The 26100-nt window shown below is 49.4% G+C and overlaps 1 protein-coding gene across 1 annotated transcript in view; it reads left to right on the forward strand.

The window, feature by feature from the left end:
- Window positions 1-1840: 1840 nt before the first annotated feature.
- The window catches only part of PKP1 (plakophilin 1), a 42798-nt gene continuing 18538 nt past the window's right edge, over window positions 1841-26100 (forward strand). The window contains exons 1-2 of the mRNA XM_084779820.1: window positions 1841-2333; window positions 12256-12362. Of these exons, the coding sequence (XP_084635946.1) occupies window positions 2132-2333; window positions 12256-12362 (309 nt within the window). The 5' untranslated portion in view covers window positions 1841-2131. The remainder of the gene's footprint in view (window positions 2334-12255; window positions 12363-26100) is intronic.

Here is a 26100-nt window from a genome sequence, read left to right on the forward strand (position 1 = left end):
GGTTTATTATGGCTAACATACTAGGTCTTGGATAGCCTAAATGTATGATACAATGGAGTTGCATTTTTATAAGCTGTCATGTGTACTTTATAGTAACCTTGAGCCCTTGTGGACTCAATGCATGCAGCATTTAATGCCCATTTTATAGGACTTTTATAAGAGAGACTGGGTAGTGTGAAGGAATAAGTAGGGGACCAGGGGCCACCAGACCTGGTTATAAGAGGGGCTTTGTCTCTTACTCAATGGGACAGCAGGAGCAGGCTGCCTCTCTTCCTACCATTAAAGTATGGAGCCAGGCTGGGTGATATACACAACAGTCTGGCTGGATGCAGAATCTAACAAAATAAAGTGGTAACAAAGTATCGAAGGTGTTTGGCTTTACTGTCTAATGATGGCATGGGTGGGGCCACATCTCTTAAGTTTTTTGTTTTGTTTTGTTTGGGTTTTTTGTTTGTTTGTTTTGTGTTTTTGTTTTGTTTTGTTTTGTTTTCTGAGACAGGGTTTCTCTATGTTATCTTGGCCATCCTGGACTCGCTTTGTAGAGCAAGCTGGCCTCAACCTCACAGCGACCCACCTGCCTCTGCCTCCTCAAGAATAAAACTGTTTCTAGAGGAAGCTATGATCTGCTTTCCAGTAACCTGCTGTGCGGGTGGCTCCCATGAGTGACCACTGGGGAACAGCTGAGCTGCCTGTATGCAGCACCCATTTCTCCAGAAGAGGCAACAATGAGCTTCCTGTGGTCTCAGTCAGTCTTCTTGGCCATTCCTTGATGCATAAGTAGCAACCAGTCTTGCTTCGGGATTGTCCCTTCCTCAGCCGATTAAAGGAGCTGAGGAAAGGGACTTGTGTGGACTATGAGCTACCCCTACACCTGAAGGCAGGAGCAACAGCATTCACAGTCGCTGAGACCCTAAATCTAAACCGATGAGATTTGCGTAGGAGCACACTTAAGTGGTGGACATCCAGAAGCAGAAACCTGAGTCATTAGAAGGTGCATAAAATATTTCCAGTATCGCTTGCTTCAGCGGGCAAGGCAAGGTGTGATGCCTTTTAGGAAGATTGTCATCAAAGAGCTTTTAAGAGTGCTTAGCTGCTGTTACACACCAAATTCACTGCTGTGGGCTCCTTCCGTAGCCGGAGAGGATGCCTCGTGCTTGAAACATCCCCTTGCATATTCCAACACTGTGTGCACGTAGGGAACACACACAGTCCTTGGGTAGCAAGCACTTAGCGGGGAGTTTTAGAGATGAGACAGCTTGCAGTTTTTTCAGTAAGGGTCTGAGTTATCCTAACTTTTCATCAAGTGCCCATTGGATGGCAGGCTTGGTTGTAGGGGTAGTATATGGCGTTCCAGAGGAAATCCATTGTTGACACCATTTCTGTGTTGGGTATATCCACCAGGCAGAAATGCTACTTTGCGGCTTGTTTTGTTTCTCTAAGTCTTGTCTGCCCCTCCCCTGATTTCACTCCCTTCAAGCTGAAGGTTGCCCCCATAAGACTAAACAGTCTCTTGGGCTATGCTTCTGCGGTTAGCCTGAGAGACCCCACAGGACAAGGCTGGCCTCTGCCATGACCTCAGTACTTGAGGGGCAGCTCCTTTTAGGGGGGAAGAGAGGGAGCTGAAGAAGAAAAGCCCCCTTTTCCTCGACAGAGGTCCCTTTGGTCCAGAGCTGAGCACACACTTTTCTCAGGAGTCAGCAGAGGCAGGACCAAAGGGAGTCTCCCCTGGACCTCACCATCACCGGGAGAGGAAGGACGATCCTGGGTGCATTGCACACCGGGCACTCCCCCCACCCCACCCCGCCCTACACATACATACACACACACACACACACCCCAGCGCCCTCCTGGCAGAGGCAGTGCCCTGCAGCTCGCGTCTGAGCGGCAGCCGGCGGAGTGGGTGGCGGCAGGGCAGAGGTGGTATATCCTGTCTGACAGAGGGCGGGCCCCGCCAGTGCCTGCCTAGGGACTAGCCGAGCCGGGGCGGAGGCGCCAGGAGCAGCAGCCGGGAGCCCTCACGCAGACCAGCGCTCTATGGCCATTGGGAGCCGCTGAGAGGAGAACACGCTCCCGCACCCGCTGCACCGCACCCCGCGCCTTTCGGCTCCCCTGGCCCGCGCCTCCCGCCGCCATGAACCACTCGCCGCTCAAGACTGCGCTGGCATACGAATGCTTCCAGGACCAGGACAACTCCACGCTTGCTTTGCCCTCTGACCAAAAGATGAAGACCGGCACGTCGGGCAGGCAGCGCGTGCAGGAGCAGGTGATGATGACCGTCAGACGGCAGAAGTCCAAGTCTTCGCAGTCGTCCACCCTGAGTCACTCCAACCGAGGTAAAGGCAGGGCGCAGAGCCCATAGGACGGTGCTTCCCTTGTCCCTCCCAATGCTATTGCCTCAACCTGCGGGGACTGAGCGTCAGCCTGCCCGGAGGGGGTCTGCGAAGAGTATCCACAGCCCTGCTCTCAGGTGGACCCGCCAGTCTCCGGGCTAGCCTCTGCTGGAGCTCGACGGTCCGCTGTGGGTCAGGATGGTAGCTCACCAGGGAACACGGCTAGGAGTACCTTTCGAGGCCTGAATCCAGATAGATGGCTCTGCTTTTCCAATCCTGCGTTGAGGATACCAGCCTTCTATTATCTTGAAGTGTGTGTCCTGAAGTCCAGACACAGCGGCGCTCTTGCCTATCTCGTGCTACTTCCTCCCATCCATCTTCCCCAGGCTTTGCAATCACACCTTCAGTGTCTGGCTTACACCCTGGCCGAGAAGTGGTGTGTGGAGGGGAAGAGGGTGACTGAAAAAATTGAGCTCAGGAGAGGCATTATGGGATGGGAGCCCCCACTAAGCCCTGGGATTCCCCTACATTTTACCTGGAGCCTCAAACCAAATGGGGAAGATGCAAATCATAGGGCCAGTGCTTCCATAACTAGGAGGGAGGTCTGGATGCTTGTCTTCTTTCTCTGAGAGTTAATACAGAGCCCCTGCCCCTGACTCAGATTAAACAGCAAATAGTCTCAGCTGAGCCCACTTCACCAGTTTGTCTTCCCCACCCTTCCCCGTTCCCACCTTAGGCTCTGTGAGTGACAAAGCCCCAAACTGGAGGAGGCCAAGAGGAAGGGACTGGGTCCCTGAAGGCCGAAGGAGGAAAGTGTATCTGACAAGGTGTTAAAAGTAGACATTTTAGAGTAAAAATACCATACAAAGAATTCCCAGTAAGAAATATGCCAATCTTTGTTTATCAGATGTATTGGCAAAACTTAAACGTGTTTTTTCTTTTTCTTCCTTTATTCTATTTTATTTTATTTTTGCCAAAACGGAGTGAAATGCTAATAAAATAGCACACTGTGTACCATTCCAGGTCAAGCAGGACATACCTCTTAGACGAGACCTAAGAGACAATGAGAGGCAAGGACAAGACAAAGGAAACAGACTTCTGTCAGTTACTCTAGCCAGGCCATGTGCTCTCTTTCCTCTGTTCCCTAGTGGCCCCTTGGTAGAGCCAAGGAAGAGAAAATGGCTGTCGGCCGACTCTGTCACCTCCCACACCAAAAAGCATGGCTGTTCTCTGTGCCCTTTGCCCTCGTCTGGGCTTCTGGCTCCTGTCCTCTCAGATGTGCACTCTCTTGCCTCACCTCCCCCCTTTTATTTAGTGCCTTTGTCACTGCTTACTGGCTTCATTTGAAAGCAGGTTTGGAGTGACAAAGGGCTTCATCCAGCCACAGCCCAGGGCACAACTTAAAGCCACCCACTCTTCTCTGGCTGATGCTAACTGAGCCTTATGCCTTTCCTCCCATGCTCTATCAGCCTCGGCTCCTGGCTCACAGTATCAGGAAAATCTCAAACTGGGTCCAGGGCCCACATGTCCCTTCTCCCTACCTATCAAGGAACCTATCAAGGTGTTTCCTCACACTCGTCATCGTCACCTCAGAATGCTGCTTCTAGCTTGGTCTTTGTGGGTAACCATCTGATGAGGTCTCTGCCAAGGGTCCCCTAAGAGGTTCAGCCAGGTGAGGGCTTACGGCTGACGATGATTCCTCCTAATGCACACTTGTCCAGAAACTCTCCTGGGACTGGCCCTGTAGGTGTGTCTCCTTGAACCTCAGCCTCTGGGGAGGTTCCCAAAGGGGGCCAGTTTTCCTAGCTGGAATAGGCGGTTGGGGCACTTGGAGCTGGTGCGTCTGGTTTATCTGGCTTTGTTTTCGTCAGATTTCTCTGTCGTCTTCATCTGAAACGCCCAAGCATTCTGTGGTGGCTGCGCGGCCGCTCTGCTCTCTCTTTCACCTGGTAATTTCCATGCCAGGAGTCTGTTTTCCATCCTGGCAGAGACTAGGTGGCAGCTGTGGAAGGCCTCTGCCTCCCGGACGGTTGAATTCTCACATAATCTTCTCTGAGAAGGCGTTGATTTCAATGGGGTCTTGAGCTCCTTGCCTCATGTCCAGGGCCTCTCTGTTAGAACCCACATTCTAAAGAAGGCTGGGCCCACCCAATAGGTTGCTTGAATGGCCACTGTTCCTCCTGTCCTCTCCTGTCCCGTCGCCCCCCCCCCCCCGGTGAACAGACTTTTCTGGTGATTAGAAAAGGCCTTTCTTCTTTCCTCAGACCCTTGTCCATCCATCAGGTCCCCCCTTGTCACCTTGTTCTTTTTAGGAAGGGGGATTTGAGCTGCTTAGGGCTGGAGAAAGAATCTGGTACCCTTTCTATGCGCATCTCTACCTATTCCCTCCTTATTTGCAGTAGATCAGCTCCTTCAGCTTGGTCACGAACTCCCCCAAGGGGGCCGAAGACCATGCAGAGGGAGGTTGCTGTTTTCCCACTGGAAGTGTCCAAGGGGGTGGCTCTCCTTGTTCTCGGGGTGTCAGATATTTCTCTTACTGACTGTGTGGGAAATGAGGGGCAAATGGTGCAGGCAGGTGCATGCGCGTCAAATCTGCTGAGCAAAAGATCGTTGCTAGGGATTATTGATGTTTCTAAGGGTGGGAAAGGCCCTCTGGTTGTTGACAATGACCTGTTCTAGGAGGGTGATGGGCTGGCATATAGTTACATCTTCTGGACTTGTGTATATCACTTGGGACCTCTTCTTCCTACAGCTCAGCCCATGTCTCATTTGATCCAAGCACAGCCCTGGCCACCAGGACATACAGATCACACACAAAGCTCCCTAAGCAGAGCTTCTGTCTATCGTTCCTTTCAAAGCCGGTGTTTGAACTGCATGACGTTGCCTACTTAACAGTCTGTGAATCTAAATTCCCGCCCTGGGCCAGGAGTTCTCCCTTCTCAAAAGTGGTATTTCCCACTAAAACACGGAATTTTTATTCCCCTATACTCAGAGGCTGGCCTGGAGGAGGTGCCTGCTCACCTTCCAAGATTCCCGCCTGTTTGGGCTCTTCAGCCTCATGCCAGCTCCTGTGCTGTGCTGTGGAAAGGGCAGCCTAGGGCGGCCCTGCCTTTGGTGGCTTGCGTGTTTGTATTTGTCTTGTGTCTCAGCATGAACCCCTGGCCAAGGAAGCTTCTGCTCATCCTACCCTTGAGAGCTACCCTTCCCTGGCCACGGACCCTGGGTAGACATCACGGTGGGGCTGTTTTCTCAGGCACCAAGCTGAGATGAGAGATGGTGAAGAGCATTTGTGTTTAAGCTTGTTCCAGAGGCAAAACATACTAATTAAACTTCAAATGAACTAATTCTGTTTCTTTACCATGTACCTTGGCTTGAAGTTGGGGTTTTAGCCAGCATTTCTGTTGACCTGTTACAACACATGCAAAAATGTAGAATGTCCCAGGGCGTTTTGTAGCAAATGCTGTTTGTTTTCCTGGATCCCATCCCTCTGCTAAGCTCACTGGCAGAGTTTGTAAAAATATTTTGGAGGGTACAGTTCAAGAGCTGTGGCCACACTACCAGGTAACCCATGTGGAGGGGCTGCCCTCCGAATGGTATGTACCAATATGCTGTTTAGAACGTATATGATGTTTGACCACAGCAAAATGGAAGGATGTCCGATAATCTTATTTGATATTCTTTGTAGGTGTGTGTTATATACATGTACATACATTCTTTACATGGATATACATACACCTACTCTACACCCATGAACATACACACTTACATACATACACATACTCCAATATACATAATTATACACACATATTCACACACATATATGTACATGTGCACACCCATACAACATGCACATATACATATGCATACACCTACAAACATCACACAGGGACACTTGCATGTGAACATTTAGCACATACATATATGTATACACACATATATTTTACATATGACTATATGACATATGAATACATGCACTTGCCATATACGTCTATTGTAGATACACAACATATCCTGTGATGCACATGGACAGATACACACATAGCATAGGCATGTACACACACCACACCTGGCAGTTTGTTCTGTGGCAGGAGCCCAGCTTGTTACTATTCTCTATTACGCAGTCTTGGACAAGTCACTGCCTTTCTCTGGGTCTCTGCAGCTGTCAGGAATTGGGTAAAAGCATATCAAAAGTGCTTTGTGACCTTTGGAAATAGATTTATTATTTCCCCCCACCTGTAAAGGCTTTGCCCAAACTACCTGCAGCTGTCTCTCAAAAAGACTCCTTCTTCTCGGGGCATCCTGGTTGTTACATCTCTCTAGTAAGCATCCTAGCTCGCAGACAAAATCAAAGTTATTATCAGCTAGTCTCAAACTTGGCTGCGGTTGGAATTGCCCGGGCATTTTAAAAACAAATATCTAGGGCCTGCTGTGTGCGGCTCTGACTTAGTCAGTGTAGAGGGTGGCATGGGAAGCAGTGCTCTCAGCCCCTCAGCTGATTCTGCCATGCAGCAAACTTCAGAGTTATGAACCCAGCCCCCACCCTTCCCTCATGTCGGACCAGCACAAGGATTCCCTGGCATACCACTCACTCACTGTCCCTAAAGGAATGGTCCCTAAAGTGATGGGTTTTACTCCTGACCACACCCGAGTCCCCCTCTCTCCCTTGCCTACGCTAACCAACCCATCATCCTGCCTGTGCGGGGACTGTTCCCACAGCATTCACCCATGCTCTGCCCACGAGTGGGTTCGGTTGTGGCCACACAGGTACTATCTGAAGCAGGCTCCATCAGAGCTGGCTTTAACCGTTGCCCAGCAGAGCCTGCGGGAGCCTGATGGGGCTGAGGAGGGAGTGCCTAATGAGGGCAGCGTGTTGTGTTTTGGCCTTTCTGTTGTGTTCGTATGGCCAGGAAGAGGTCAAGAACCACAGCAGAGCATGCTTGATGAGTTGTATTGAACTCTTGGCCCCTCGCTGGGATCCTGAGCATGCCAGAGATGGAGCCACTATCAGCAGAGCTTCCTGTGGCCAGGCAGAGGCTCGGGGGGAACAGTCAAGCCCAAGTCCTCCTGGACCCTTGACCATCCGTTCACACAGCCCATTCCTTCCCGCTTTCGGATATCTTTTGGGGGATAGTGTCTCAGGGGTGCCTTCCCAGGAGTTCCCTTTATTGCCTCATTTAAATTCCTCCTGCTCTGGGCCTAGCACAAATGAAGAGAGCTCTGGGGTAGGCGTGGTTAAGGACCTCCTCAAGGCTGAATGACTCTAGGCTTCTTTCTCAAGATCTTTATACTGAGGAGTAGGGGAGCTTGACTTGGATATAGAAATAAGAAGACACGTCGTCCTAATGGGAGATAGACATAGACTGCCAGGGAGGCTTTCCTCTGACAAGACCAACTCAGCAAAGTAGAGATTTGAAAGGAAGTAGAGGAGTAGCAGGTGCCCTCTACCCCTCAGGGCTGCCTGTTAACCAGGTGGGCCATGTCCTGAGGACCTCTGTGATATAGAAGCCAGTCCTGGGGCTGGAGGTGAGGTGCATCTAGTTCATGTACAAAGTCCCTTGCTTAGGGAGCTCCCAGCATATGCACATGCACACACACACACACACACACACACACACACACACACACACACACTTGTACAGACCCCATACTCCAAGAAACATACCAGCCAGCATAGATGGAGTAAGGACAGCCATTGGACCCAGGGCTGATGCTGCTGTGATGGAGGTTTGGAGTGGGAGATTATCTCTAGCTGACTTCTGTGCAGGGTATTGGAAGGAGAGAGGGGGATTGGCTCAAGGAGAGGCAGGGGAAATGCTTCCAGTGCAATGGGTGCGGCCTGTTTGAAAGCTTGAAAGCGGAAGACGATGAGTCACCCCTCCCAAATGTACCTGCCTTTCAAAGATTCTGTAGCTGAGGAAGCTTGGGTTGCCCAGATGATACAAGAGAACCAGCCAGCCTCATCTAAGGCACAGAAGAGATGAACCCAGATATAACCGTCCTCGGTGCGGTAGGTTGTCTGACCTGGTTCCACCCAGTGAAATTCTACATTGACATGAACTCAACAGGGAAGCCCATTGGTGTTCTGATGTACTGGGTTCTGTGTGCAAGGCAGGTCTGTCCCGATGGTGGGACCCACGTTGAGAGGGCTGCCAGCTTCACTGAGAAGCCACCATCATTTCGCTCACGACAAACGCACCCCTGTAGAGAGAACAGTGGGGAGGCAGATGCTTGTCAGGAATGACAATATGATTCCGAGGAGTTAACTGGGTGCTCTGATTTTCCCCCTTTCCCCCCCATGCCCAGGATAAAGACTCCTCAGGGAGGTGGGCTTGGACATCTGGAACTTCATACAGCTTTCTCAGCCTCCTCTCTTGTTCCAATGAACACTACCCTCAAAGAACTTTTGGGGGTAGAGGAGGCCCTGGTTGATAGAATCCTAAGACTCTAATCACATTTGGCATTAATGGAGGTGCTGAGCCTCTAGGTACTAGAGTACCTTTCCCGTGTGGCTGACTGGGCAAGGGAGGAAAAGTGGTCCCCAGCTGTCCAGCTCAGGCCAGTTTGTCCAAGCTACGACGACAGCAGTTTCTTGTGTGCAGGATCCTTAGGCAAGAATAACAATGATTTTTGGCTCTGTAAAGTGCCCGGAGCACCTGAAGCTAGAGCTAGTAGTACAGGAGTGAGCTGGAAGTGAAGCAGATGCCACGAAAGCCAAGAAAGGCTTCCTAGGAGTGAGCATTGAAGAAGCAGAGAGACCAGGTTGAGAAATGAGCTGTCATGGCTACATCTACCAAGGAGCTCCGTGTTCTTCATGTTCTTGCTGTTGAACTTGGTTTGGTTTTTTTGTTTTGTTTTGTTTTGTGGTTGTTTGTTGCTGTTGTTTGGGGGAGGTTGTTTGGTTTTTGTTTGTTTGTTTTTGTTTTGAGGACACGGCCTACCATCCAGACACCCTGGGCTCTGGAGAGAGGAAGTGGTTTCTGTGTGTGAGAACAGTACAGTTACAGAGAGAGCTCACCTTCTACCCTCACTCCCCGGGCTACTGCTAAGCAGGATTCTGGGTGTGTCACATCTCTAGAATCCTCCCCACCTTTGCCACCCCTGCAACTGTGTATCTGTCCTTCTGCCAGGAAAGCTGAGCTGGCTGACATAATGGCTGCCTCACTCTCACAGGGATGCAGGCAGCTCCCTAATTGAAGATGGGTCTTGAAGGATGCCTTCAGAAGTTGCCTGGAAGGAACCAACCAAGTGAGAATTACAGCTCAGAGTTGTTTTCCCCTGAGTCACTGTGAGACATAGGGACTAGCTCTAGGGAATCTAGAGTATCGCATCCTCTGCATCCATGCACCCATGCATCCTCTGCATCCATGCACCCATGTGTCCACGTGTCCATGTGTCCACGCGTCCATGTGTCCATATGCCCATGTGTTCATTTCTCCCACCATGGCACAGTTTCCACTTCACCTGGAGAATGTGTAAGAGGGCAGCCAGGCTGTTGAAGGGCGTAGAAAGGGGAGATGCTTTATATGAACTACAGGGAGTCAGGTCATGCTGGTTGATTCCTTCTCACAGGGGTGGAGGCCTTGGTGGGAGCCTCCAGGAGATGCTTCTTCAAGTAGGAGGCTGCCCTGGGGCTTTGTTGAAGTATCTGTCACCACCCCAGATTTTCCATCTGGAAGTAGCTGGCTGACCCATACCTGCCCTTTGGGGAGAAAGGCCTACTCAGGAGATGAGAGCCAAGCAGACATTGGCCTGCCAACCTTTAGAAGAGATGACAGACATGGGCTGGATCAAGGTGGGTGAGACCTGGATTTCAGCTCCTTGGAGCTGTGTCTGTGCCTGGCTATGACCCCTTCTCTTGTGACCAAGTCTATGGTCTTCCTCCTATTCCTTATGACAACTCAGATTGTCCAGAGGAGCAGCTGCACCTTGGACAGGGTCAGGAGAAAACTTATTGGACTTGCAGAGGGCCTGAGAGTATATCAGAGGCTTTGGGGACCAGGCAGAATCCTAGGACTTTATTTTTAGGGGAAGGCCTGGGCCTGGGCCCTATGGGGTAGGATTCTGGGACTCTATGGATGGAAAAGCCCCTAGAACTACCCTGTAGCAAGAGGCAGAGGAGGTGAGCATCAGTCTTAGCTATCTGTCCATCTTCCTTGAAAGCTGAACCTTATCATTGAGAAGCTTCTCTGGGTACCATCAGGTATATGTCACTATAATCAAACAGCCACAGATTTCTGGTAGTGTATGGACCATGTAGGATACAGATAAGCCACTTTTTACAGAAAAAGAAGCTGAGGCCCAGAGAGAGCTTATGAGCCAGGCCAGGGCCAATTTCAATGCATTTAGGCTTCTGGAGCAAACCCTAATTGTCACAGCCAATATCCCTACTTCCCGCTCGCCCTCCAAGATGAGGAATGGGAATCAGGGGAAATGCTCTTTGTTGTGAGTCTAGAGCTGAACAGAGGATGCTGGCCTGATTCTGAACTGCCTGTTTTGTCCTTGTCCCCAATCCAGACAAATCTAGTTCTCAGAAAATGACCTAGAACTGGGTGGCTGTGGCAGAAGTGAAAGGGTTAACGGAGTCAAGAGAGGTCAAGGTCCAGCCCTCTTCCTTAGACAGGATCTCTGACTCTGATGGGGGATTCCAAGCATCACTTTAGTGGAAAGGAATGCACATCCCTCTAAGAAGGCTCTCACCTGCCTGCTCACCTTTACTCCCAGAGGCTACATTTAATGAGAGTGTGAGCAAGCCTTGCTATGGATATGCAGGTCAGAGAACGATGGCTTTTATTTCATGGAGCTTCCAAGTAGCCAAGGGAATAGGATACCAGGTAGCACGTGACTTCGGATACAACAGCAGGATACATTGGAGACCAGAGAGATTGCGTTGAGCAGGGCTGGTCAATAAGGGCTTCCTGCAGAAGATGAGGTCTTGAGCCTGGCTTTGACAGATGTATGGAATGTGGCAGACACTGCCCAGGAGAGAAGATAGATTCAGCGTAGAAAATGGCATGCCACCGTGAGCCACGTTTCATGGCATTAGGACCTCAAACCGTTCAGCTTGCTTGAAGTTGAAGGTGTGCTGTGGGCCTTTCCCGGTTCCAGCCATTCTGTGAAAGAGAGAAAAAAGTTAGGTCCCTGCTCCAACCTCAAATCCAGCCAGCTTTCTGTGATTCAAAGCCACTTTGCCGCTAATAACCCTAATGACACTCTGTCCTCCTGCAGAGCCTGTCATTTGTGGGTCTCCAAACACTGTGAAAACATTAATTAATCCTCAATGGGCCTTTGAGGTTGATCGCTGCTCCCCGTTTACCAGCGGGAGGACCTCAGAGGAAAAGGAAGGGGCAGGTTACCTGATCAGCTGGCGGGGGTGGGGTGGGGGGTGAGGGGGTGGGGGGGAAGGGGGGGGAAGGTAGGCGGGGGAGGGGGGATGGGCTCACATTTGAATTCACAGTCCTTGACTGAAGCAGCCTCTAAACAGTGAGCACCGCTGTGCATCTCTGACCTTGAGGCTCTGTACCTGAGTATGTCGAAGCCCTGCCATCCTTCCCCAAATGGGAAGCTCATCATCTTTGTGGAGGGCGGACTTGTGATTCCCTGGGCCGGAACTGCCATTCTCCAAGGCTCTCCAGGACAGCTTCTGACCTGTAGGTGTCAACGTCTTCCAAGAGGTCTAAGAGGAGCCCCTGCGGCAGGCTGGTGACTCTTTGCTGGGCCCTGGCATTGGAGGGTATGGAGAGAGATGGGCATAGCCAGCATATGAGAATTCTCCATGTCTTCCTCAGGAACTCAGACTGCTCGCCTCCGGCCTCCCTCCCCCTCCCCTCTGTGGAGGTGGTGGACCTGGATGTGGGTGATACCGCAGGAGCAGCGATGGTGGAGATGATGGTCATGCCTGCCTTAACCTCCCTTCTCCGCCTTCCAGGTTCCATGTATGATGGGTTGGCTGACAATTACAACAACTATGGCACCACCACCAGAAGCAGCTACTTCTCCAAGTTCCAGGCAGGGAATGGCTCGTGGGGATATCCGGTAAGGAACTGCTTCTATTCCTGAAAGATCTAGAACATCTATGGGCATGGTCTGGGTTTCTGATGGAGAAGGCTTTCACTGGTTACTCAAAAAGAGTCAGGATTGCAGGTCTGACCAGGGCTGTTGGCTTGGCCATTGCCTCAGAGGGGACTCCTCTGTGCAAGTCTCCTTTGATGCTGATTGGGTATTTCTGAGCATCTCAGGAGAACATGGTAGAAAAAGCATTTTTAAAGTCTATTTCTCAATTTTTCTGATTTGATCAGTGATAGGTGCAAAATCTGAATTCCAGCAGTCCTTTGTAGACAGGGCTTTAGGAAAATCATGAAGTGCTTTCTCTCTTTGTGTGTACTGATGGTCAAAGAAGTACCCAGGAAGTCTCCTGAGACCAGGAGGTCACATGGGTCGCAGCAGCTTCTGCCAGGGCAACCTGGGTGTGGAGGAGAGCCATGCTTGGGTTTACTAGTCAGCAGAGAAGGTTGGGCTCAAATTCAAGCTCTGCCACTCACTGAGCTTGTGTCTTTGGGTTTCATCTTCCAGGTCTCAAGGTCCTTACAAGTAAAGTAGCTATAACAAAGTCCTCTTGGGTTATTGTCAAGAGTAAATGAACTAGTATACATAAAAAAGCAGATTATAATGTGCAAGGTTAAAAAAAATGAAGTGGGTGGAAATAATTCTGGATCCTTTAATCCTGGTTCTGGCTGTCTTCCTCAGCTCCTGATACCCACCGTCCATTTCCTGAACAGACACCTAAGGAGCTGAGTTCTGTACGAAGCTCTGGAAGGTGATCTGGATACAACCACATCAATCAGCACATGCTCTGTCCTATTCTAAAGCCAGGGACATTGGGCTACACAGCACCTAAGGTTTCCCAGTCAAGTTCATGACTTTTGTTGACTTTTGCTAACTCCAACATTAACCTGCATTTGTTCTTGGGAATTCTTTTGTGTGTCTCCAAAAGCACTGTACAGAGATTTAAGAAAAAAAAAAAAAGATGTGCCTCCGTGCAAAGCCGGGCATTGGGTCTTCTTGGGGTTCCAGGATCAGCAGCATTTATTTTGAACAAATACCACAGACGCCACTCCAAGTTGCTGAAGATCCTAGGGTCCAGTGCAAGGAAGAGTGGGTGGCCTGTGGAGTTAGTGTTCTTTCATTGTAGCTTGATTTTCTTTCTTCATCGGTTTAGTTGGGGCTAACTGTGGAGGGTGTCTCTTGAATGGGTGTTACAGCTTAGGGACTAAAGAAAAGAATGAACTCAGTCGGCTACAAATTCATTTCTCATCTTTTTATTTTTGATTTTTATTTTTATTTTTTTGATTAATCAGTTGTCATTCTCAGTGCAACCCAAATGCAGGTGATGAAACCAAATAAGTTTGCAGAGCACTCACAGATGTGAAAGACCCTCAACACAAAGGGTGGTGTCCAGATAGCTCAGAAAATGGCTTCATAATGCAGAGCAAAGGGATTAGGGAAAGCCCCCAGGAGGCTAACAACTGCATCTACTGATCCAAGGGAACAATCATGCTTACAATATACATATTCTGCGTTACTAGGTCAGAGCTTAGAGGTTGCTAAGCTGTTTCTACTTCCTTCTATGACTCCAGATAAAACTTGTATCCACTCTGGGCATCCACCTTCTCCTCCATAAGATGAGACTGATGATGCCAGTTTTTCTACTTCATTCACATGTTGGTATCATGCTACATTAACTGTGTTATCAAACAGAGAACGTAGCCATGGAAATGTGGGAGGAGGGGTTTCTAAAATACCTCCTATGGCCTATGCCTTTTTTAACGCTTTTGCCCAGATAATTAACTCGCTCCTTAGCTGTCTCACTTGACTTTAATGCTCCCAACCAGCCCCACACCTCTCTGTGCCCATTTTCTGACAACCACTGAAAATCCCTTTCCTTCCCCGCACCCTAAGGCCCAACCCTCTTCGCTCCTTTGCTGGCAACACTGCAGACATGACTCATGACAGGGTAGCTGCTGAGGCTTGTCCTGTCTCCTCTCAGTTCAGGAGAGGCTATGGGAACAGGGAAGAGCTGAGCACACACGAGGATTTGGCAGAGGGAGGGGGGCTGAGAAGAGAGGACGTGGCATAATTGATATTGGAGCCAGACGTATAATCAACTGAGCACTGAAACGGGGTCCAGATTCAGAGAGGAGAGTGGGGAAAATGGCAATGTGATCTGTAGTGTGAGATAAGCCTGTGCCTGCGGGATTTTCCCATGTTTGGTACAACTGGCATGGAATGTTGTATTTCCCACCCTCCGGTGAAACCAATATGGCACCCCAAAGCAGGGACTATGGGGAGGAGGGTGTGGCTCACCTGCATGAGCAGATTAGCATGTTTTCAGGACTTTCTGAAAGCTGGTGAAGGGCCCACTTTCTACAGATATGTTCGATTCATTTGGTCAGCCAACCAGCTGGCCTTGAGCAGCTGCTGAGCACAGCGTCATGTGAGGCAGGCACACTGAGCATGGAACTGCAAAGACACACTTTGCCCTCTAGTCAAGCTGAGAGAAGCAAAGCTCAAAAGAAGTAGAGACAATCATTTCTGTGCAGGAGAATTACACCCACATCCAGCTCAAGTGTTTCTAGAACCTGTAAGCGTTTTTTTCAATGGAACTGTTTTCAGTGTGTTTTAGAAGCCGTACAGGTTCCAGGGGTTACTTATTGCGACAACCTGTTAGAGCGGAAATAGTATTGCCCATTTTGAGTGCTTCATTCCTCAGATTTTTGTCCTGGTTCTAAGTATCACAGTATTCTCAAACACCAAAGCCTTCTCACCAGTGAATAAATCTCTCTAAATGTAGAGTAATTCTATAGGCAACCTCTAACAGTAAATTACAAGGATGGTTTTTGGGTTTTTTTTTTTTTTGGTTTTTCAAGACTTATTTATTTATTATGTATACAGTGTTTTGCCTGCATGTACCCCTGCAGACGAGAAGATCTCATTATAGATGGTTCTGAGCCACCATGTGGTTGCTGGGAACTGAACTCAGGACCTTTGGAAGAGCAGCCAGTGCTCTTAACCTCTGAGCCATCTCTCCAGCCCTACAAAGATGTTTTAAACTCAAGTGTTACCTTATAGTCTGTATCCTCAACAGCCTTCTAATGGAAATAAATCTTTTGCATTTCCTCCATGACCAATTATATTACAAGTTTCAGAAATTTGGATTTAAAGAGTCCTATAATAAAGCTTAAAATAAAGTGAGTCTGACAAAAAAGCATCCAGAGGCTTAAGGAAAAGACTGGCCCAAAGAAAACCATCTGCCTCAGCATTCCCCTACTCACTGTGGGTCAGTCCGGCCTCTTCCTTCGGAGACAAGAATCTCCCGGAAGACAGCATTGGAGCCCAAGAGTCCTATAGGCCTGTGGAGGAAGGAGGAATCTGTGAGATGAAGCAAAGGATGCCTCCACACCTGATACCTCAGATGGGCGGACTCTATGCCCCTGCCCCTGTTCTCAGAGGCAGAAGGGTGGACAGTTAGAGCTCCAGTGGGCTTCACAGATAGGAAGCTCAGGCCCAGAGATGATAATTGATTCGTTGAAAGCCACACAGGTACCTAATAGTATGGCAGCCTGGATCCCTGACCCACTATCAGCTCCTGGGGAGTTTTGTTTTCCTTACTCTTGGTGCTTGTATGTTCTGTGATGATCATTGTACTAGTGTCTTGTAGATCTCTGTGTGTTGACCTTGCAGCCATGTTGAAGGGACTCACAAGAGATCCAAATTCAAATCCTTTCATGCCTCCCTTCCCTGGCCTTCCAGCCAAGTCTTCTCTCCTTGGGGGAGTCTAACACCACCAGGAGAAGGAAGGGAATGGTCATATTTCCTCTTCCTAGACTCAAGTTCTGTTTGCTTGGCAATAATTATCAATGGGAAGGTCATAGTAAGCTTGTGAGGTAAAATACAACAAAATAAACCGTTTAGGACATCATATAATTATTTTTAAAAGATTTATTTAATTTATGCGCATTATTATTTTGCCCATATGTATAGCTGTGTGAGAGTATCAGATCCCAGGAACTGAAATTACACACAGTTGTGAGCTGTCATGTGGAAGAGCAGCCAGTGCTCTTAACCACTGAGCCATCTCTCCAGCCCAGATTTTTTTGTTGTTGTTTTTGAGACAGGGCTTCTCTCTGTAGCCTTGGCTATCCTGGAACTCACTCTGTAGACCAAGCAGGCCTCAAACTCAGAAATGCCTCTGCCTCTGCCCCTGCCTCCTGAGTGCTGGGGTTAATTAAAGACATGAACTACCACTGCCTCATTCTGAGAAAAAAAATTTTTTAATCTAATATTCAAACACAGCTATATGCCTTGTGTCCTAAGGTCTGGCATGTCTAGGCCATTCCCATAACTAAAACAAATCCCCATTTAAGAACAAAAAAAACCAAAAAACAAAAAACAAAAAACTCCTTTACAGAGCTAGGGATCCAAGCAGAGTTACCTCACTCAGCTGTTTTTAGTTGGAGGCCTTTGGGTCCCTCTTAATTGTCCACATAATGGGTCAGGAAGAAGAGACTAGAGAATGGATTGGAAAGCACGGCTACTCTATCCTAAAGCTGTGAGCAGTCACTTTCAATGGGTCTGTCCCAGAAGAAGCTGGAGCAGAGGGTGCAGCTATCCTCACCTCTGTGCACATCAGAGCCAGCGTTTTCCTCCTCTTTTTAAAGCAAGAAACACATCCAGAACACTGAGTTCTTTTGAGAGTTTATCAAGCAAAATGTCCTTTAGATGTGACGAGAACTTGACCATCTTTCCCTAGGATCTAATCTATAGAGGAGAGAGTTATGTGGACAGTTCCGAAACAGCACGAGTCCTGTGGCTGCCATATTGAATCACGCATACGGTCAATTAAATCCAGCTTGGTGGTCAAGACTCTCCAGGAACACCAGGAGAGAGAATCCTGTCTTTGTCCGGGATCTTTCCCCATCATTGTTTGATGTTCCCTTAATGACAGGGTCTTGTGAACTCTGCACTAAGACTTTTACTCTGAAGCAAACCAAGCTTGTTCATTCTGTACCTAAAGCAATCGGTGGGAGCTACTGGTACAGATAGGAGGATGGTAGCTGTCTCAGCCTTCGGTGGGAAATAGGAAATTCAAGTATAGTGTTCTGTGCATTGGCGGTTCACCTCTGTCAACGTCGGCTCTTCAAAGGGCTTGGTTGTGGTCCACACAGTGCAAAGAGGTTCCAGAGAAGCATGGCGGGACCCCTTGTGCTAAGATCAGCAAAAAGAAGCTTCCCTCACTAGTCCACACTTAACAGAGGCTGTCTCAAGATAGCATGATGTAGAGGAACGAGCCCTAGGCTTGGCTCAGGACCTTCAGTCCAAATCCGGCTTCTTCAATATCTGTGTGACTCCAGGCATGTTCTTAATCTGCCTGAGCCCCAGTCTCTGAAATGGGAAAAAAATCTCTCTCAGTGAACTAGGAGAGCTGTGTATATGACATATTTGATCCTCAGTGCGAGGCCTGGCTTCTAGTCTCCATGGGATGGCTACATGGTGAGGGACCTGAAGTGGCATTTGTTTTTGGTTTTTGTTTGTTTGTTTGTTTCAACACAGAATAAGGATCTTTCATTAGCTCCTTGCCAAAGGCTAACGTGGGGCTCCATGGGACTTGAGGGCTCACTCAAGCGTCTGAGCTGCAGGGCTGAAGCCAAGCTCAAGTGGCCTCCCTGTGGTTGGAGTCCGAGGAGCTTCTTCAGCCCTGAGGCTTCTGCTTCAGTCGTCAGGCGAGTGAAGGCTCTGTACTTCCTTCCTGCTCTCACAAGGGCATCTCTTACCACCAGAAAAACGGAAGTTAGTTGGCTCTTCCAACAGCTGGAAGACATGGTAGCATTTCATTAACTTTAGTTGTGCAGTGGGGTAACTGAGGCACAGCGCGTAGCTCTGCCAAGCAACTACCCTGACTCACCGTCTCCCCGGCCCCCGCATCCCGTTCCTGAGTGCCACTTGCCAGGTGTGCAAGCTGGTATCCTTTGGTCGTGCCTTGCTGGCCTCTGCCTTTTCTTGCAAAGTCCAGGTGAGAGAAGATAGAGTAGGCTCTGGCTCTTGTTCCCGAGTAGGCATGGCTCCTGCTCTATGAGCGAGCGATTGATGTATCTGCCAACCCAGTATCCCCACTGCCAGCTCATGACTCACTCCCACCCAGCCTTGGGAGATAGGAGGGTCCCACTAGGGCCCCAGGCCATTGCCCAACAAGAAGAGACAACGATCCTGCTTGCCAAAGGACAGAACGTGCCTTGGAGAGCAAAACGAGGTAAATGGGAGAGCTGGTGGGTGACTAGGGAGGGGACCCATCCCTGTGAATGTGGCACATCTCTGCCAGCTAATCTTTGCTTTGGGGATGTTCTTGGCACTTCAACTGTGGAACTTCACTGTGACAAATGTCCACGTCTAAGGACTCCCTGCACGGCCGTCCTTGACAAGCCACAGTCCCTCAGAGTGGCTCTGCTTACACCTTAGAAGTTTCTAAGTTGGGCAGCCTTTTTTTTTTTTTAATTCTTCTCCATCCAAAATTGACTTTGCTTACCTGAGTAGCTTGAGGCTATACTTCCTAGCTGAGGACCTCTCAAGTCTGACATTCATAGCCTGAATCCTTTCTTGGGATTTATCCTTCTGTGCTCACTATGCAGGCCCCATGGTCCTACAGAGCTAGGAGGACATGGTTATAGTAAATAAATGCAAATGGCATCACTGAGTATGATCTTTAGCTGTGGGGGCGGGGGGGAGGGGGAAGGGGGGTTCAGGGCAGAAGGGCCTCTAGGAGATGCTAAGTGTTGAATTGTGTGAAAAGAGAGGAGAGAGTGGGGAACACAGCAGGACCCTGGGGCTGGGGCTGGGGAGCTAGGGTACTGCTTTGGCTTTCAGGCAAGAACAGATACCATCACACAGGGTCACAGCTTGAGAGTTGCCAGCTCCTAGGGCTCTCACAAAACCCCCGGCTCTTGGCAGCCGGTCCCTGGGGAACAGAACTCACACTGCCCTCTCAGAGTGGGTTGAGCATGTTGATCCACCCCCTTCCCTGATCCTCTTGCGCTTCAGGATAGGGCTTCAGGATAGGTGAGTGGCGCTTCGTTAGGGGTGGAGAGTGAAGACCAGCTGTGGCTACTCCAGGACACGATCAGCAGCCCAGGACACTGTCACCAGCTCACGACACTGTCAGCAGCAGGCCCTTCTCAGAAAGTCTCCAGAAAAGACTGGTACTGTTTCCTGGGACATGTTTCAGCATGGTGGGTCAGCTATGGTTTCCATACAATTAATGCAGAACTCCACGTTGGTGACCAAACTGGAAGAAGCAAGATTTTTAGACTGATTCACCAGGGCTCAAGGCTCAGGCTTAGGAGGCACACAATACAGTTCTAGCCACCGAGCATGGGATAGGGTCCTCTTCTAAGAAGGAAGCTTCCAGAAGTCATCGCTCTCTTCCTCATGCTCACACATTCTAAGTATAGCCTCTAAAACTTTAGAGGGATGATGTGAAGAATCAAGAATAATTGTAATTTTTTTTTTTAAATCAGAAGTGATTAATAGAGCTTTGTTTGGGGCCTTTCTGGGAGGTTGTGGGTGGGGGCTGACAAAAAGCAATGTACTTAACCAGCAAGTCTTTAAAGTCCTTACACTGTGGTTAAAAAACAAAGCACAGATGAGACAACAGCATAAGAGGATGTAATTAAAAGCTAAATTCTATAGCACATGCTGACTTCAACCTCAGTAGGCCTCAGTTTCCTGGTCTGGAAATGAAAGCTCGAGGGGGTTGGGGGGTGACTGCCAAGCCTTCTCAGCTGGGGTTGTAGGGTTTAGGGTTGTGGCCCTGGGGCTCTGGATGGCAAGATTATCTCACTCCCTCTGCATTCTCTGTCAACTCATATAACGTGATAATCCCTGGGATTAGGGCTGTATTTTGAATTTACACCGAACAGTCATGTTCTCAGTCCCTGACTCAACCCTTGGGCGGGTAATCAAATGCTTCCCTCCTGCTTCGATTTGCAGGAAAATTAAGTGGCAGAGTATCGCAGGGCCTTGCTCGGTACCTCACAGGGAGAGTTGGCAGAATTGAGTCTGGAGCCAGGTGGACATGAAGGGGGGTGTGAAGAGTAAGGTGAGACAGGAGGCAGGCGGAGGCAGGAGAAGATGGGCGGTACCTCTCCCATGCCAGGGAGTTTTAAACTAGGAAGAGGAGGCTGGAAGAAGGGCCATAGAAATAAAGCTGTCGAGGGGACCTTCCTTCTGGTGCCTTGACTGGTGAGAATTTTCCTTTTGTCACTGAGCCCAGAAGAGACAAATGCAGTAGCATTTCCCAGGTGGGTGGAAGAGCTATCCCCACCCTTTGCTAGGGTGAGGCTCAGCTTTCTCCCTCAGGGCCCTGGCAAGTCTCTGCGAGGCCCGCCTGCCTACTTGCCCCAAGAGCGCAAACTCAGCTGAAAAACAAAATCAAACCTGGTTGTGGAGGGCCAGGGCGGGGAGGGGATGCGAAGAGACACAGGTGGGGAAAGAAGCAGCTTGGGGGGCCCCGCCCCTCCACCCCCACCCTATGTACCGGGGAGTGGCCTTAAAGGGCTGAGCCAGGTTGGCCAGAAGGCTATGACGTCAGCAAGGGCTGAATAGACTGCCCTAAACCAAAAGCCTTCTAGGGCAATCTGATTGGAGAAACTGAGGCTGAGGGAAAGCAGGTTGGTTGCCTAAGCCTGCACAACTAGGCAGGGCGGGGAAAGAGGACTGAAGCCAGGTCTCCTGGTCAGAGTTCTTGTCACCTGGCTGCGTTAAGCCTCCCTTTGCCACCATAACATTTCCAAAGTCCGGGTGATGAGCAATTGAGTATCACTGTTTTTTTTTTTTTAAAAAAAAAACAACAACAACACCATTTCAGCTATTGCTGCTTTTCAAGGAATCTATTTTAAATTTCAGTGCATTTCCTGTGAAAAGAACCAACATACCACTAAGTCAGATGGCACAGAACAGCATTCTTTGCTATTAAAGGAAGGCTAGCCATGACCTTAATAACCAATATCAACAATGTGAATCTATTTAATGCTGGCAAGGTGCCTTTGCTCCACTGCAAATTTTGAGTTGTTTTACTCTGAAAGAGACGTTGGTGAGTAACGAAGAAGCACGGGGAGTCACACCTAGGCTTTGTCCTCACGGTCATCAGACTGGAAATGCAAGGGTTTCTTCTATGTGCTTTGTTGATGGTTACTGCCCGTGTTCTTGAGATCCCTAAAGTCACTTCACAGCCACCGGTGGTGCATGTCGAAAACATGTGAACATTCTGAGTCATAAGATAATCATGTGGGATGGTTTTCCCACACTGACTCCCACCCAGGTCATGTAGAGATCTGCAGGCCAAGGGGAAAAGCACCTAGGTGGAGCCCCTGCCCCTCGATAAGGCCCAGTGCCTAGCTGAATGCTCTTTGCTAGTGGACTATGTGAAGACGAAGTCTCTGACTGTTCAGTGCCTGCCAAGGGTCATGCCTTGTGCAATGGAACCCCCTTTGGGGCCAACCTTAAGCAGGAACAACACTCCAATTTCTTCACCTACAATCCTAACCACCCCTCTGAAGGCCGCCACAGTGCTGGGGACAGAGTAGGATCACTCAGCCAATGACCCATCCTTCCCTCTTAGCCACCCCAGAGTCCTGGAACAAGGTAGCCCAAGACACCTAAATTCAAAGATCCCAGCAGTGGTTGGCTAACTCCATGAGACTCCGAAGTCTAGCTCCCACTACCAACCTCAGCACTGGCCCCTGTGACCTCCATGCAACTTACGTGACCCAGCAGTGCATTTGGAGCAAGGCGTGCCTTAAGGGAGCCAGTTACTCCCCTCTGTTGTTTTATTCATGTACCTACACAGACCACACCAGCTACAACAATCACAAGGCCTCTGTTGTCACCGGTGTCCTTTGGGCCAGAGGGTCTTTTCGACCGGGTCTTAGGCAATAGACTTGTGTGACACCAGTAGCAGCCAAATTCTTTGTTTCTTTTCCTTTCTCCCCAACCCCACAGGGCTGAAGATAGACTCCAAGCCTCTAAGATGCTAGGAAAGCATCTGCCACCAAGTTTGCCCCTCCTCAAGCTCTATTTTCTTCTTAAATATATTCAAGAATCTCTCAGAACAAAAAGAGGAGAGGCAGGTACCTCAGGGCCTGGAGTCTCTAAGAGTCAGCCAGCTGCTAGAGAGACACCTTGCTTGTTCCGCAGAGGGTCACCTGTGACAGAAGCTCTTTGTCTTTTGTTTTGTTTTATTTCTTTTGTTGAGATACGTTCTCACTATGAAGCCTAGGATAGCCTGCAGCTCATGATTCTCCTGGAGTGCTAGAATTATAGTCACATGTCACCAAACCCAGCACTCTTTGCCACATAGACTTTGATACAATAGATTCTAGTAGCTGGTGGCTGGCGACTAGAGGACAAACACAGAGAGAGAGAGAGAGAGAGAGAGAGAGAGAGAGAGAGAGAGAGAGAGAGAGAGAACAGACAGACAGACAGAAAGACAGACAGAGACACACACAGAGACACAGAGAGACTAAAGATCTGCTTCATGGTCTATACATCTTGGCCAAGTGGCCTCAGACAAAGGTTTTCCTTACCTAAGGCCACCTCTGTTAAAATGTGTTTTCTCAAGTGAGCAGATGGGATGTGTATAGGATAGGTGTGTGCTTGTGCACTGTATATATAAGTGGATACATGTGTTTGTGCATGCGTGCATACTTGCATATATGTATGTGCATACACATGTTCATCTTTCAAAGGGGTGGACTTCAACCCAGACATTGGAGGGGAAGATAAAGGGGTTACCATGTGTCTTCATATGAGGTTCTTGATGATCTGATCAGCAGGAATGGATTTGGGTCTTTTGGGAGCTCTTTAGGGCCAGGGAAGCAGGCTCCCTGTAGTACGTCTCCTCCACAAAGACTTTGACCCTCTTCTGGCACTGAGAAAGACACATAGGCTCAGGTCTCATGGTGTTTCTGGGACTCCTCAGCCTTCCCCCTGACATCCAGGACAGGGTGAAGACACTGGCCATGAGAGAGAGAGACCCAACTGTATTATGCTGGGAAGCTAGTTCACACTGCAGTGTTCCCCCTCCCTCCTCCCTCCTTGGCTGGACCCATTAGTGGGACAGCTGGGTTGGCCTCTGAGTTCAAAATCCAGACTCCATGACACTGGAGCGTAGAATGACTAGGGCTCCACCTTGTCTGAGCTTATGGGAGAGAAGGCAGCCAAGGGCCAGGGCTCTACTGCCACTCGGATATGAGAGAGCCATTGTGTCAACCACCTGCTCAGATCTCCCTTCTAGAAGGAAACATGGGGGTGGGGGGCTAGTTAGGAGTACTCGCTACCCTTCCAGAGGACCGAAGTTCGAGTCCCAGCACTCTTACATCACACAGCTCACAGTTCTCAGTAGCTCCAGTTCCAGGGAATCTGGCACCTGTGTCCTCGGCGGACACCTGCCCATGCAGACATGCACTCCTATACATAGTTAACAGTAATTTTTTAATATTTAAGAAGAGTAAAGTTCATATCCATCTATATAAAACCTCACCTCCCTATCCCCGAGCTCATTCCGGCAGTGATGGGAGCTAAGCAACCCAACTTCTCCAGTGTGTCGGAGGAGGCAGGAAAGGATCGTGGTGAGTGATCTAGCCGGGAGAAGGATGCAGGGTCGGCCGGCACCGCAGCTGCTGCGATGGTTGGCTCTGACAGCAGCTGTTATGAGTGCCAGCTCACCTAGATGCTTCCCACTGCAGATGAGGATCTCCTGGGGACTTCTTGCCCATAAGGAGGTCTTGGAGCCTACAACCAAAGAGGCTAAGAAACAGGTGTCCCTGGAGAGAAAGTCCCCTCCCAAAGAAAGCCTCTCGAGCTGCTGCCTGGAATGCTGTAGTGCTCTCACACCTGGGCTGCAGCCATCTAGGTCTTTTGGGAGATCTGTCTTCAGTTATCTGCAAATGCTTCTTGACACTAACTGGTGAATACTCACAGATTCTGCTCTTCAAGAGATGCTCTTATTGACCAGCTTTCTCAGTCTACATATGCTTCTGAGATAGGCACCAAAATCTTTGGGTTTTTTACATTTTAAAGCTTTTTTTTTTAAGGCAACAACCCAGGTGCGGTGGCTCATCCCTATAATCCTAACAACTTAGGAGGCTGGGGCAGGATAATTATGACTAGGCTATGGGTTAAGACTCCATTTCAGGCCAGGAGTGGTGGCGCTCACCTTTAATCCCAGCACTTGGGAAGCAAAGGCAGGTGGATCTCTCTGAGTTCAAGGCCAGCCTGGTTTACAAAGGGAGTTAGTTCCAAGATAGCCAGGGCTACACAGAGAAACAGAAGCCCTGTCTCAAAAAACACAACAACAACAACAAAAGACATTATTTCAAGCAAACAAACAACAAAAATCAGGTAACAAAGCATATCTGAACCCCAAGGCTGGACTGGCTGTTGTCAGTCAGGTGGTGGTGATGCACGCCTTTAATCCCAGCACTCAGGAGGCAGAGGCAGGTGGATCTTTGAGAGTTCAAGACCAGCCTGATCCACAGAGTTGCAGGACAACCAGGGCTACACAGAGACACCCTGTCTCAAAAAAAGAAGAAAAGAAAAAGGACTGGTTGTTAATCAGACACAATCCTTTAGTTCACAGGCATCTCCAGGATGCTTCTGAGGTTTCCCTGCGTTTCAGGGTGTTGGTGATGGAATGGTAGGTGTGTCTCCTCCCTGCCTTTGAAGACTCACAATGAGGCACTCCCACCCCAGCCTCCTTCAAGGCCAAGTGGCATCACTCGCTGGCCGGATGGACATCAGGGATTCTGACGAGTAGGGTTTTTCTCACAACTGTGTGCCAGGAAATATGAAGCCCAGCCCAGGGTGGGACCTCTGCTTCTCAAGAAGAGTCAGGGACTGGCACTCTCCCTGATGAACTCCCATTTTGGTGACTCAGGCCTCAGTGGCTTCCTCGCTGACACAGACTGCTAAATAAGCAGCACCCTGTGTCTTTAGGAGAACTCTCCATGCCTGCGGCCCTATCTGTCCCCTTTTGGATGCCTTGTTGGTAGAGGACCCGAGTCTGCAAATCCCCAGGAAAACTCAGAGTGATCTGCGTAACAGATGTACCTTGCTCCTCAGGAGCAGATGAAACCCTAGTAAGATGCGAGAGCGCTGTTATCATTACTGTGTGAGGGCCCTCAGTGGGCACAGGCTGGCAATGGTAGTTGCTTGATAAACAAGCACAGAGCCTTGTCCTGGGAGGGGCCTCCTGTCAAGGTCTTTTCTCTGGAAAGCTCTCTCCAGGCCCAAGAGGGATGAGGACTCACTCTGGGAAGTTTGTATGTGCACTGGCTTTCATGAGAAGGGCGTAGGGAGATTGCCTAGCTGAACATGGCCTTGTGGGACACTCCAGTGGGTGTGTGACTTGCCAGGCGGAGAAGGGCGTGTCCTGTGGCAGAGCCAGTTTGGCCAGCCCCACCTTGTTGGCAGAAGCGTGGTTTCAAAATGGGCTAATAGCTGGGGACATGGGCACTCTTTTCATCCTGGCCTGCCTAGCGCATGCACTGCTCCCAAAGAGACAGGAAGTTTCTGTCTGGTTATCTAGAACAGAGAGATCTTTCTAGAATCAGCCATGTCCCAGGTCAGGAAAGAGAAGTCTCCTGGACCTCAGACTGCCTGTGCTGCTTGCATAGGCTGTCTCGTCCTGCTCAGAGCCTTCTATCCTCCACCAGCTCACTTCATC

The sequence above is a fragment of the Acomys minous genome, assembly GCF_964271855.1.
Source record: "Acomys minous genome assembly, chromosome: 1".
NCBI classification, from domain to species: domain Eukaryota; kingdom Metazoa; phylum Chordata; class Mammalia; order Rodentia; family Muridae; genus Acomys; species Acomys minous.